The 15,108-nt window shown below is 45.1% G+C and overlaps 1 protein-coding gene across 1 annotated transcript; it reads left to right on the top strand.

The window, feature by feature from the left end:
- The first annotated feature begins 9,418 nt into the window (after positions 1–9,418).
- LOC146073417 (olfactory receptor 5G3-like) lies at positions 9,419–10,351 on the top strand. Its single transcript, XM_083180594.1, has one exon. The coding sequence runs from the start codon at positions 9,419–9,421 to the stop codon at positions 10,349–10,351; it is 933 nt and encodes a 310-aa protein (XP_083036720.1).
- The last annotated feature ends 4,757 nt before the right edge of the window (positions 10,352–15,108 follow it).

Consider the following 15,108-nt stretch of genomic DNA (forward strand, 5'->3'; position numbering starts at 1 on the left):
TCTAGCCTATATTGAATCTGCCAAGCGTCTGAATCCCAGACAAGCTAGATGGGCATTATTCTTCACGAGATTCAATTTTATCATCACGTTCAGGCCTGGTCCAAAGAACGTCAAAGCTGATGCTCTGTCCCGCAGCTTTCAGCCAGTTCAAGAACCCAAGAATCCGGAGGCCTCGATTGTGCCGGCCTCCATCATTGTGGCAGGACTAATGCAAGACATAGCCTCTCAGGTCTTGGCTTCTCAGGCTCTAGCTCCTAAGGAAACCCCGGAAGGATGCCTTTTTGTACCTAAAGCCCTCCGTACGTTAGTCCTCAAAGATTTCCACTCTACCAAAGTTTCTGGTCATCCAGGTGTAAAGAAAACTTTGGAATCCTTATCCCGAGCGGTCTGGTGGCCCACCATTCGTCAGGACACATATCACTTTGTGATCTCTTGCGAGATCTGTGGCCAAAACAAATCCCCAAGAAGGTCACCCATTGGTCATCTCCACCCCTTGTCCATTCCCCATAAACCATGGTCCCATATCCCCATGGATTTCATTGCGGAGCTGCCTTCGTCTGGTACAGTACCTTTAATACCATCTGGGTGACTGTAGACCATTTTTGTAAGATGGCATATTTCATTCCTTTACGGAAAATTCCTAGTGCTCAGGAATTGGCACATTTGTTCGTCCGTCATGTTTTTAGGCTTCACGGCCTACCAGTTGATATTGTTTCGGACAGGGGGTCTCAGTTTGTGGCCAGATTTTGGAGGTCCTTTTGTAAAAATCTGGGCATTCATGTCAGCCTCTCTTCAGGGTATCATACCCAGTCCAACGGTCAGACAGAGAGGACAAATTAAAGTTTGGAACAGTATTTAAGGTGCTTTGTTTCTAAGTGTCAAAATGATTGGGCTGAATTACTTCCGATCGCAGAATTCTCCTATAACAACTCGTGCCATACTGCCTCTGGGACATCCCCATTTTATTGCAACACGGGGTATGCATCCCAAATTCAATGCATTTGAGACTCCATTAGATGTCCTGTCCACCTCGTCTTTGGTTACTCAATTAAGGAAGTCCTGGAAGAAGATCCATGTAGCCCTCAAACAAGCATCTCTCAGTTCTAAGACGTCTGTTGACAAACAGAAGACCATGTCAGTTCAGGGTGGGTCAAAAGGTGTGGTTGTCCACTAAAAATATTAAACTCCATCAGGCCGCGTCCAAATTGGGTCCCAAGTTTATTGGTCCATTCTTCATTTTGGAAAGGGTCAATCCTGTGGCGTTCAAGTTGTTACTGCCCAAGTCTTTGAGGATTAATAATGTGTTTCACTGTTCCCTTCTTAAACCAGTGTTCTCCTCTTCTCAGTTCAGAGTCAATCAAAACCGTAAACCCAGACCAATTCTTGTTCGAGGACATAGGGAATTTGTGGTAGAAAAGATTCTGGATACTAAGAGGATCAGGGGAGGCCTCAAGTTTCTGGTACATTGGAAAAATTATGGGGTAGAGAAATGATCTTGGGTACCGGAAAAATTCTTTCACTCTCCCAAATTAAAGAGAACCTTCTTCTCACAATTCCCTTTGAAGCCTGGTGCGGAGAGGTCATTGACCCCTCCTCAAGGGGGGGGGGGTACTGTTGGGACCCGCGGTGTCTGGGTCCAATGTTCGGGTCACGGAGCATGCGTCCCGGCCGTTGCTCGGCAGCCAGGACGTCAGCATGCTTCCGGACCCGAGCCTCCGGCGGCCGTTGCCAGGCAACCACAGCGCGGCACTACGTCACGTCCCCCACTGCCGCAGCAGCTGCCTAGGCAACGGGGACGACAGGCAGCCGCCGGTCGGTGGGAGAATTTAGAATCAGCTGCTGCAGGTATTAATTAGGAGACTGCCCTGCTGGCTGTGATTGGGCAGTCCTCCTTTATATTCCCTGACAGCCATCAGACACACGCCAGTTATAGTTCTGTGTCCCAGAAGTCCAGAGTGTTCCCGGTTTCTGAGGTTCTGCTTCAGTTTGTCTACCTGTTGCTGTGTGCGTCCGGAAGCGCCCCCTAAGCCTCCAGTCTCCTAGTCCTGGTACTGATTCACCCACTACGTAGCAGTATCCCTCCATCCTTGAAGTGTTCCACCACACAGATAAGTTGGCATTTCCATCCCCAGCTATTTACATCCGCTATGTATTGCTATTGTTTGGTATCTGCTGGTATCATCTGTTGTGGTCTGCTACGATTGATTGTTATTATTGCATACCATCCTGTGAGCATTGTTGCCATTGTTATTATTGCATACCATCCTGTGAGCATTGTTGCCATTGTTATTGTTGCATACCATCCTGTGAGCATTGTTGCTATTGTTTGTTAGTATATTTAACCATTACGCATCGTTGCTTCCTGCCGTGAGTCTGGTCATAGTGGGAGTATTCCCTGTCAGTCCATCTCCCTGCGTAGACACCCCCTTGGGGGTCTGGGGGCTCCTCGCCGCACGTGGGTTCTAGTTAGTTGTCCCCTTGCTCTCTCCTGGCCTTGGTGGGCGCATTCTCACTCTTAAGACCTGGTGGCATCGCGGTTGGAGTTAGACTAACTGGCTCCTTCGAACGCATCTATTGTACTGCTGACACCACCACACTCCTACACTGAGCACATGGACAGGAGTCCTGCATTGCCGACAACATTGGCACTTCTGCAATGAAGCAGTTCTGGCATCCCAACAATGCTGACACTGCTGGCACCACCACACTGACAATATTGCCAACACTCCTACACTACTGACAATGCCAGAACTGATATACTGCTGACAATGCCAGATCTACTGCACTGAGGACATAAACAGAAGCCTTGCATTGCCAACGCCGCTGGCACTTCTGCAATGAAGCACTGCTGGCACCCCCACAATGCTGACATTAAAAATTTCATCCTGGATTTTTTCCCGGGTTGACACTGGTTGCACTGAAATGGAAAACTCATTAAAGCAAGGCAGTGAGTATCTGTCAGCTCAGCCAGCACCCAGGCAGGGTACTGGTGTCAGTACGCAGGGAGTGGCGGCAGTGTGCAGGGACCAGACAGTGTGTGCGTGTGGCAAGGCAGCATGCTGGGACTGGCAGGTGGCCGGGCAGTGTGCGGAGACCGAAGGGTGACCGGGCAGCATGCTGAGACTTGTGGGTGGGTTGTCGGGCAGCGGGAGTCACCTTCACAATGGCCAGCTGGGTTGAAAATCCAGTGTCTTTTGCCAAACCTAATGTACAGTTGGAGCACCTCTCAGCCAGGGCTCACCAGAATGCCCCCACTGGAAAGATGGCACTCCAGCTGAATGGGGTGCTTGAGCATCCCACACACACGCGCGTCCCATGTTCTGGGCGGCAGGGGATGCATTTTCCAGAAGAATAAAAATAAAATAAGGCCACAATTTAGTTATCAGTGGTATTGTTCTGAGGATGTTTCTCACAGTCTCTACAATACTGTACTGTATGTATAGTGTAGCAGCTTGTTGGTCCAAGTCCATGTCCCCATTACTCTGCCCAGTGATGTCATTTCATAGACATCTTTGTCCCTCCAGGTTGCAGATAAATGTTCCTCTGTGTAAAGTCTGTCCATCTGCAAGCGGTATTGTATTACATCTCTGATGCTGCCATCTTGGATGCTCCACATGACCAAACCAGCCAACCAGGTTCCTGCAGTGATGCTCACAAGCAGTGTCCTATTTAAACACTGACCAGCACTGTGCTCAATGCCAGAACAACACTTATCATCCATGAAATCAGTAACCTCTCTCTGGTTTCATCTACAGCCTTTAACAGTCTACAGCATTCTCCATCTGACTCAGTCTCCAGTCCAGTGGCGTAACAACAGACCCACAGACCCCACAGTCATGGGGAGGCACTGAGTAGGCGTGGGCGCCGGGGGGGGGGGGGGTCTGCGGGGTTAGCAATGCTAGTGCTGCTTGCTGTTGCCGTTGCCGCCACCGGGTCTGTGGCCGGGATGCACACAACTACTAGTCTGTGGTCCCGGCTCTCCTCTTAGCTGGCTCCTGCAGTGCTAATGGAAAAAAGAAATTCACACCCACCCCCATTAACAGCAGACACTTGAGACGGACATTTTGTGTGAGTTTTTTTTTTTTTTTCATTAGCACTGCAGGAGCCAGCCAGGAGAAGAGCCGGGACTACAGACTAGTAGATCTGCGGGTCCCTTAACTGCAGGGGGGGGGGGGGGGACTGCATACATCTAACTGTGATTGTCCATTTCAAGCCTGCAACACGCATCTGATGCAATGAGTGTCTTACAGCATACAGGCCCACATCATATGAAGTCTATATAAGTACTCCTCCTGCAGGCTGCCGCAAGTACTACAAGTATTACATTCTAATTTCACCTGCTGTCTGCTTTACTAGAGACCAGCATCTCTTATTAACTCACTTATTATGCCACTCGCACTCTCTTAATACATCTAAAGGGTATCCCAGTGTTCAAGCACCTGCTCAGAGTATCTAGATTCCCATATCTGTTCATGATCAATTGTCCTGGTAACATATACACAGGGCCGGTGTAAGGCTTCTTGGCACCCTAGACGAAACGTCACCCTACTGCTCCTTCCCAAACCCACACGGTCACCAATACCCACTTTCTAGCCCCTCAAGTGAAAATGTGAAGCTCAATTGTGCCACCTACTGTACATTAACCCGGTGGAACCCCCCAAACCACCACCAACACCACCAGATCCTGGCACCCTAGGAACCTGCCTGCCTTTATCAAGGCCTTAGGTTTCGTTTTAAGCTCCAAACCAGTGGCAGCCCCAAAATTTAAATAAATTAGCCAAAACCAATGGCCAATGAGTCCTACCTGGCAATTTTTGACAGTGTTGGGGGGGGGGTTATTGGAGGGCTCCAGTATCTAAGTTTTTGGACACCTCTGGATGTGCCACTAGTACTAAAGTAATTATACAGATAATCCCAATTCTGAATCTTCCAGGCCTTGTTGATTTGACATCAGCCGCCTGCCCCCGGTAGGCATTTGCTGGGCATTCCCATGGCCCAGTGCCGCTCCCACCCCGTCCCTCCCTTCCCGCTGCGAACAGCCCAGCAAGTGAATAACTCGCCGCGGAAGCTCACAGTGGGGGTTTGCACATGTGCAGAAATGCATATGCGTAATCCTCGGCCATCGGGGCAGGGGATGAATTTGGATCACCGAGTGTGATCCAGAATTGGCCCCATAGTAAGAAGTTGCTATTTAGTAGTATACACTGCTACCATTCTTATTCCTTTATGGAGTCATTACACATATTAATAATATAAAAATAGAATAAAGTCTCATAAGAATATAATAAATTCACATAAGAATATATTAAATTCTCCATAGATCCCACACGTCAGGTTTTTTTCTTCAGATTCACAGTATATAAATGGGATGTATCACTGCATTACCTGCATGCAGCTATTAGACATGTACCGTAAGCCAGAAAATGTCATCCTTCCTTTATCTTCATAATAGATAAAGGATTTTTTGTCAGGTGTTTCAGATTGCCGCCATCAGTGAGCAGCTCCAACAGGTGAGTCTTGTTCCCATATTTATTTTATAGCAGCGCCAAAAATATTAAAGGCCATAGAGAAACATATCGGACTTTCATTCTGCAATGGTAATTGTTATGCTGTTACATGTAGCACACAAATGTTCGAAGCTTTATTTTTACACTGCACTTTGGATTTCAAAATGATCACACCCCATCCACATCTAACTTTGTCTGCACATGTTCTGCCCCACCAGCAGTGCAGCTTGGTTATTCAATATATACTGTATATCAGAAAAAAAAAAACTATTTAAACAGCTTGTTTAGAGAGGGCACACATGACACTAAATGTAAACAGAAGATAAAATTTATTTAGTAACAGCTTACATGTAAATTTGATACAATAATGGTTTAAGACTTTAAATACAATAATAAAATAAACATTTGGTGGGAAGGACACCAGCCCTTTTTAACACAGTTCAATCTGACTCATAGTTAAATTCAAGCTACCATAATGATTGATGAGAGTCTTGTTTGAACCTTGCTTGAATTCAACTATTTTTTTTTGTATAAAAAGGATGTGTGTCTAAATATATCACACATATCGAGAGGTACACGGAAAATGGAGAAAACGGTTTTCTTTTCTTTTTCTTACCATATACTGTATATGCCCACAGTTGATCTACTATTGTAGTTATCTGACAGATCCACGTCATACCCCCAGTATCCACGTGGGCGTGGAGTTAATTTTATAAAGTGAGCCTCCAAGCGCTCGTCACTCTTCCGGCTCGGTGGCTCGCTGCGCTTGCCGCACTTTATAGAATTAACTCCACGCCCATGTGGATAGTTGGGGTATGACGTGGATACTATGGATATGACATTGACATTGTGTGTGTTGTGCCTTATACTTACCCTCCTCCGGGCCGGCCACCGCGTCCATCACGATCCCACAATCCACTGATGAACGCTCACTCCTCGGTGCAGCGTTCAGTCCCCCTCCTCCGGCAGACACTCCCCGGCGGCAGCGTTCCGTCCCCATCCTCCGGCACTCGCTGCGGACAATGTATGCAATTAGCGTAGTTCTGCTGGGGGAGCAGGGAAACCATGTGATGCTCCCCCAGCAGCACTACTGAATTACGTACATTGTCCATTACGTACATTGCTGGTGCCGGGGAGTGACTGACGGAGGAGGGGGAATGGACGCTGCCACCGGGGAGTGACCGTGCATCGGTGGAGTCAGCGGGGATCGTGATGGACGCGGTGGTCGGCCCGGAGGATGGTAAGTATAAAGCAAAACACACACACATCACACACATCACACACATCACATTATTATGGCACCGGCTACGCTGACAACATACCTTAGGCTACTTTGAAAACATAGCGTAGCCGGGCGCCATGATAATACACAAGTACCTTATTTTCTCTATCACTATCTATATAAGGCTCCAGCTTTTTACCACTAATCCCTATTAACACTTTAGTATTTCACTGGTGTGCTGCTCTGGGCTTTCTGGCTTGTGCTGGTTATTGAGGTGCCGCATTCTGCACCTAGATATAGCGCTCGGGACCCCCAATGTACAGAGAAGCCTTGACGACGGCTTGGGGGCTTACACATAAATTTGGGCAAATATATGTAACCAATATCTCTGAATTCTATTATGTAGTGTTCTAGACTGGTTACTAATACCATTCAGTGAGCTGGGGGAAACCATGGATTGTTACTTACTCAGTATTACCCCTCCTCCCATGCACCTGAATGCTATTACTAAACGAATTGAGCACCTGCCACTAGCTATGTTCACCCCGATGGCTTCGGCAGGATTACTGGTACATGGATTCCATGGCTACCATTTGCCGCAAAATGATTTCCTGTGATGCTGCCTGCCGTGCCTCCCAAGTCTGAACAAAAGCCCTTGTAGTTGCCTGTTCTGGGGGTTCTGGACTGAAGCTGCATTGGGGTGATGACATTGGAGGTAGTATATGCACAATATCCCCACTCTGTTGTGGTTGGCCACGAGATAGCGGGTCTGGACAGTAGGTATAATTCCCAAATTCACATCACACTCTCCAGCAGAAGGCACTATGAAAAAAGGAGTAACATATATAAGTGCTGTAAATATGTATTACATACATATGTAATATTTAGCCTATATAATCCACCATTACACATTTCCCATGTACATGGGAAACCAACTGAAAATCCTGCCTTACTCATGTGGCAGTTTGTTAAGCATTGCTTTAACGGGTCCATAACATTTGTCAGACTGAAATATTCCTGACTATTACATATAAGACAGAACAGTGACATGTTCTAAAGCAGTGGTTCTCAACCTCGGTCCTCAGGACCCCCCAACAGTGCACATTTTCCAGGTCACCCGGCAGGAGCACAGGTGCACTCATTATTCACTGAAACATTTTAAATATCACAGGTTGAGCTAATTATTTCTATTTCTGTGTGTAGACCTGGAAACTGGAAAATGTGCACTGATGGGGGTCCTGAGGACTGAGGTTTAGAACCACTGTTCTAAAGAACTTCTGAAATGCTGTGCGAGCGTCTCTTCTGCAAATCAAATAATAATAATAATAATAATAATAATAATAATAATAATAATAATAATAATTGTATATTCTACTGATGTTTGTCTACTACTAAGGGGCTAATTGTAATTTTATGTATGAATCAGATAATTGACTCATCCATATTCCATATGATTGAGTGCCTGTTTTATAACTTTGTGTTGTTGTACATGAGGTGGTAAAATTATTAAATTTTTGTTTATTTTTGTCACTACTTGGCTGCAAATAAATGTTACAGTTTCCAGGCCACCCCACAGGACACATGTTCCCACGTCACCCAGCAGATGTTCCCACGTTCACCCACTGACGCATTTTCTAGAGCACAATGGGAATTTACATTGATATGCCTAATGAAGCTGTCGCAGAACCACCATCTGTGCATGAAGACACAACCATTGGTAGATAGTCAACCCTATTGCCACGCAGACTGGCCGATAGAACTGAATTGCTGTAGCTATTTAGAGTGTGTATGGGATTGCAATAAAAGGCACTTACTCCGCCAAGACATTTTAGTAGCCACCCCACTTTACTATAAACAGCCTTGTAAATACTGTCAATTCTCACTGCATCTGCGCTCTTTGACTTTGATGCATACTCAAAGGCAAAAGATTGCTCCACTGCATATAATATAATAATTGTATCCATCCATGATTTAAGCACTAAACTCCGGCGACGTCAATCTGTATTCCGTATAGGCCACGCCCAACGCATTTTGTACCAGGACGTCGTCACCCCCCTGACGAAGTCCTGGTACGAAATGCGTTGGTCATGGCCTATACAGAAGACGGATTGATGTCACCGGAGTGAGGCGAGCAGAGACGGAGGCGGCAGCGTTGGCAAGTTCAGTGTGAGAGGCTGTTCCTGACGAGAAGACTATATCTCCTATGCCGGCAGTGGTTCCATCCGCCCCCAGTCACTCAGGCTTGGCAAGCTGTTTATCTTTTACCCCCATGTATGTGAGCGTATATTGCAAGTAAAGGAACTGTGTTATACTTTTGCTTATTGTGCGCTTCTCCTTTCCTTTTGCTTATATCTATCTATCTATCTATCTATCTATCTATCTATCTATCTATATATATATATATATATATATATATATATATATATATATATATATACCCATGCAGTTACCCCTTGACCAAGTTTATACTGCCTTTACTCTGTGTTTTGACAGTGTAATATTCTCCCATGCAGTTTGAGGCCAGTAATGATAAATGCAAGGGGGCCCCCTTGTCTAAAGTGCCCCAGGCCCACAGAAGGCTTAATCAGGCACTCATGATGATCATTTAAAAATGAAACCATTATATAGTGTGATAATCAGTATTACTATGCTTATTACAGTATGTATACATATTTTTTTCACCCAAGCAATGCAGAAGAGCAATATCACTTCCAACACTGGCTTCATCCTTTTGGGATTTCAAAGTCACCAAATTTTAAGAACAATATTCTTATTTATCCTTCTTGTGATTTACTCTGCAACTGTAGGTGGAAACCTGTTAATCATTGCATTGGTGTCCTACAGCAAGGGCCTTCACACCCCCATGTACTTCTTCCTCACTCAGCTGTCCATTTCTGACATCATGCTGACCACAGATATCGTCCCCTACATGCTTCATACTATTGTTAACAATGTGGGCGCAATTTCTTTCGTAGGCTGCATCACTCAGTTTTATTTTTTTGTGGCCACAGAATGCTCAGAGTGTTTCCTTCTGACCGTGATGTCATATGACCGATATCTAGCCATCTGTAAACCACTGCATTATAACTGTATAATGGACAGTACCCTCTGCATGAAATTGATTATTACATCTTGGCTGGTAAGTTTTTCACTATGTTTGATTGACACAATAACCATTGCTTTGCTGAACTTTTGTGGATCTCAAATTATTGACCATTTCTTTTGTGACTATTCTCCTTTAGTAGAGCTTTCATGTTCCGATACCTCTGTTCTGCAATTGGAAGTCATGTTTCTTAGTTTTCCGATCGTTATTTTACCCTTCATATTAATTATTGTATCTTATGTGTATATTATCCAAGTTATCCTAAGGCTTTCATCCTCTTCTAAACGTCAGAAAGCCTTCTCCACCTGTAGCTCCCACCTCACCACGGTTTCCATATTTTATATCACTCTGTTTTGTATTTATGTTTTTCCAACAGAAGGACAGTCAAGGAGTATCAGAAAAGTCTTGTCATTGTTTTATACAGTTGTTACCCCACTGATCAACCCAATTATTTACAGTTTGAGGAATAAGGACATAAAGAAGGCATTTAAGAAAATATCTTTGTTTATTATATTATAACATTTCTATGGCAACAATGGGATTTGGATGATAGGTCAACAATATCTAGATTGACAGTCAATAGTTCAACGCTAGGAGGTTAACATGAACAAGGTCGACGTTGACTAAAAGTTGATATGCACCATGTCGAAATTGACACAGGATCAACACAAGCAAAATGCCAATATGGCAATGAAAATGTTGACATGAGTCCCCCCCCCCCCCCCCCCAAAAAAAAATGACTGTTCACCCAAATTGGCCCTTTTCCCAACTCCAATGGAAAATATGGTAATATATTAGCCAAGTCTAAAGACTTTGGGGCAGGGCCGCCACCAAGGGGATGCTGTGGGCACAGTTGTCTTGGGTCCAGACACTTTGACAGAGAAAAAAGGGCCACTCATTTAGCCCACCACAGCACTCGCAGTCATGCCTGAATGCCTCCGCTGAGCTGCCCTTGCTGAAACTCACTGCTTCTGGAGCACTTCTAGAGCACTGGCTTCTCTTCACCTCCAGATAATGGCAGCCATTTAAAATGTGGCAACCTCTGCTGAGCCAATTGGAGCTTGCATATTGGCAGCAGCTCTGATTGGCTGCTGGACTACGAGCTCTGATTGGCTCACCATATTTTAAATGGCCGCCAGCGTCCAATGGTGCAGGAGAATACTGTGCTCCTATTCAAGCACTTTGAGAGACGTGGGATTCAGTGGGGGGCAGCAAAGGAGAAGAGTGGGGAGGCCTGCACTTTACTCTGCTCCCCACCCCAGTGACCAGCAGAGCCGGGAAGTGAGTGAGCAGCAAATGGGTGGGTATTATGTGTCTTGAGGTGGGAGGGTGGGGGAGCAGGACTAGACATCAGTCCCGGGCTCCACAATTTCTAGTGGCAGCCCTGCTTTGGGGCATGAAGAACTTAAGACAGGAAATACTCTTTGGTCGAAAATTAGAAGGAGCATGTCAACCTGTATGAGAGAGAACTTTAAAATTAATAAGAAAATAACAAAAGAGGTAGTCAGATGAATCATAAAATGGATATTTAACATGTACAGATGGAGCGGGTCTAATCTTTGCAGGGGATGGCGGAAGATTCGCCATCCGCCATCCCCCGCCAGCCACCGTAAGAGGACGCTCGTGCACGAGATGTGCGCGTATCGCCTTACAACGGGGCTCCCCTCAGGTCCCCGCCGCCTCGCCGACGGTCGCCCCGGGTCACGCGCCTTGCCACCCCCCCTAACCCTGTCCATCTCCCTGAAGCGGAGACGGACAGGGTTCCCGTCCCCCCGCCGATGGGAAACTGAGACGCGCGTGCGCGTGAGACGCAGTCAGATGGAGTGCCTCTCCGCCGGCGATGGCCAGCGGACAGATTCTGGCGCTGGCGGGGCAAGAGCGAGAGGTGCTCCATCTGTAACCCTATACACTACAAATACAGAGAGCATATTAGTAATAGCTATACTGTACAATACAGAGAACATTCATTAATTGTCAAACAGCACAGTGATAATCCTAGTGACCGCCATACAATACAGAGAGTATTAAAATGAACTTCAAATAATATTATCCATTGTCTAAAATCCACATCAAAATGTTTAACCATTAACATAGCCCCATTCAACATAATAAACACATTTCCCAACAATAACTTCTTCATCCCCATTATTATCCATAACATTATCAATCCAATTGACAGACATAAACTACCCCAATCTCATTAAAAACATTACCCTGAACAATCTCATTAATAAATCTAATAATGCTAACTATCCTCTTATTATTAACAATAACTGTCTCAACTAGCTACTCCCAGCCCCACTCACCTGTTCCTTGTCTGATCTACCTGTCATGTTGCTCTCTCACAGCACATCCAAAGATAATCTCATGCTTACAGATACACAAAGGAGGCATATGAAACTACAAACACACAGATCTGAAACAGGGGGGGGGGGGGGATGTGGGCTATGTTTGGGGTTCCGCGTCCCAGATTCAAACTTAGTATTAGGGACCCACCAGAAATGAGGTCACCGTGAAGCTGGTTGGTGGGCAAATATTTCTTGGCCAATTGATATACCAAGAACCTCTGTTATTAAAATGGTGTACACCTGTACACCTGAAGGTTGGGACTACTTCAACTTAGAGTAGCACCCCGCCTACCTGATCTGAATATTATTTCACCAGCTTGGTCCCTGATAGCCACAGACTGCGAACTGTAGGCACAATGAAGGTAAGACATAAAAATTGACACTTATTGCTAGTCTTGGGGATGGATTTGGGGCGCGGCTCCCCTCGGGTTGGTGTAACCGAGTTGATTTCGGGGTGGCACACCCTAACATTTATTTTACTTTAACATAATATTATACTTTCTCTAGCACTACACATTTGAACCTCTAGCTTCTGCTCCTTTCTTATTAACACACTTCTAGCTTAGTTTTTCACTTGTGTGCTGCCCTGGGGTGACTTGCTTATGCTGGCCTTTTTGGGGTTCCGCACCCGAGATCCAAACTTAGTATTAGGGACCCACCAGAAATGAGGTCACCGTGAAGCTGGTTGGTGGGCAAATATTTCTTGGCCAATTGATATACCAAGAACCTCTGTTATTGATTGATTAATAATATGGAGTGTGCATCTGCACCATGTGTTTTTCTTTGCAGAACTACAAGTCCCAGCATGATAGCACCTCATGTATATTGGGTGTGCATTCTAAGATCCCCCCCCCCCCCCTGAAAGGGGTATAAACCAGAAATCTTCTGTTTTTTTTTTAAAGCGGCAATCATTTACACTGCAAAACCAGTTTGATTTTGCAATGTAAATGATTGCTGGTTTAACAAAACTGCAGATTTCATGACAAATCTCTCACTTTCTCAAACTCTCATCGTATTGAATTTCCAGCAATAATTCTTATTTTTCTGTCATTCCCTATAGGTTGCCTAATTACCTTCCTCGATATCTTGCCGTGGTTGACATCGTGGAGGTGTTGCAAATATGTTGTCCGGGGGGCCTATCTGTCACATCTGCATTTAGATCTTGTGATGTAGGTTGGCTGCCGACTTGTACTAGGCCGAGGTCTGGAAGGGTCTGGGGACGTGGCTGCGGGCACCTTGCGCACTGTTGTGTTGAACAGCAACATTTTATTAGTTGTACACAGTGAACAAACATCGGATCATATGGAATAACATATAGCATGCAGAAATAAGACATGTTTATCGTTACTGTTTCTATGTGCATTTTGCTACAATATTACATTGGTGCGGATCTTTCAAAAATTAAAACGTATAATCCAGTTATTTCCTGTGTTATTTTAAACAACAACAGACATCGTCACGGGCAACACACAATGCTGACATATGTCAGCGTGACGCACACAAAATTTGTCATGAAGAGGGGTGGGGAAACACATAGATCAATATATTTAAAATGTGTATATTGTTTATAAAAGCAATGCACAATAGGTGTGATTAGTATGTACAGACAACTGCGAGCCACATCAATTACACTTTTCACCAATTATACTGCAGCCATTATCCATTAGATATTGTCAATGTTGGAAAACATGCGTTATTATATGGAAAAGACACTGCATTTGCTGTTGCTATGGGCAACCAACTGAAAATCCCGCCTTACTAATGTGGCACTTTGTTAAGCATTGCTTTAACGGGTCTATAACATTTGTCAGACTTCAAGCAAAGCACATTCCAATTTGCCAGTCAACCACCCAAAAACCAGCGCAAGAAAATACACACAAAGAGCAACCAGAAACCACTGCAAACCATATTACCAAAAACATCTGGATACCAAAGTACACTGTTAAAAAAACATTATTTACCCACAGATCAGCATAACCTGAAAAATACATTACACGTTGTATAAGATATTTGTCAAAATGACCTGGCCTGGGTGCATCAGAATCCCGGACACCGACAAGAACTACCACATCAGATGGGATGAGGACTTTGAGGGGGGCCTCATATTCGGTGTAGGTTGCCACATAACTTGCCTGGACTCCAGAACACCATGCAGACTTTGCCTCCTTGGCCATTTTATTTTTGACTAAACGTTTGATGTCATAAAAACCCTTATGACCTATGTCAAACGTGTGCCTGACTGTCCACTCCACATTAACTGCGGTGATTGCCCTATTCTATAACTGTTTTTTGTGCCTGGCGCTCAGCCTCACTGCTTGTTGGCAAAACAGTTCCTCATGGTGGCGCATACTGTAGGTTCTGTCACCAATGCCATGTTTGCACGGAAGGAGAACATACAGAAACACTCCTCCCAGACTTGGTGGTGGCAGACTCATGATGAGATGCATGGTGAGGAGCCACCACCAGTCACCCACCTCCCCACTCTGAGATGGCTCCTCAACATGTATCTCACCCTCCAAAACCTGACTGCCCTCTGAGTCACTCATCCTCTACAGCCACATACAACAATGAACACAAAAAGTAAACAAACAAAGAACACCCTCCACACCTTCCCTCACGTACACCACACACACTCCTCAAGCACACACAAGCAGGGACAGAAGACTGAAAAAAAAATACACTCAGACTGACAAGATTACTAAAATGAAAATGGACAAGGACACTATAAAGAGACAAGACAACTATCAAACAATAAAACACCTCACAACTTGCCCAAACCCCAACAGCAACCAACCTCTAAACCCACAAGGAGGGATGGGGGCTGGGGGCATGTGTATGTATATATATATATATATATATATATATATATTCTGTGTGGTGACCGGCACTCCCAAGTGGCAGGCTCAATATGTGCTAGCCTGGTGCCTT

This window comes from Crinia signifera, chromosome 4, assembly GCF_055691185.1.
Source record: "Crinia signifera chromosome 4, ASM5569118v1, whole genome shotgun sequence".
Classification (NCBI taxonomy): Eukaryota; Metazoa; Chordata; class Amphibia; order Anura; family Myobatrachidae; genus Crinia; species Crinia signifera.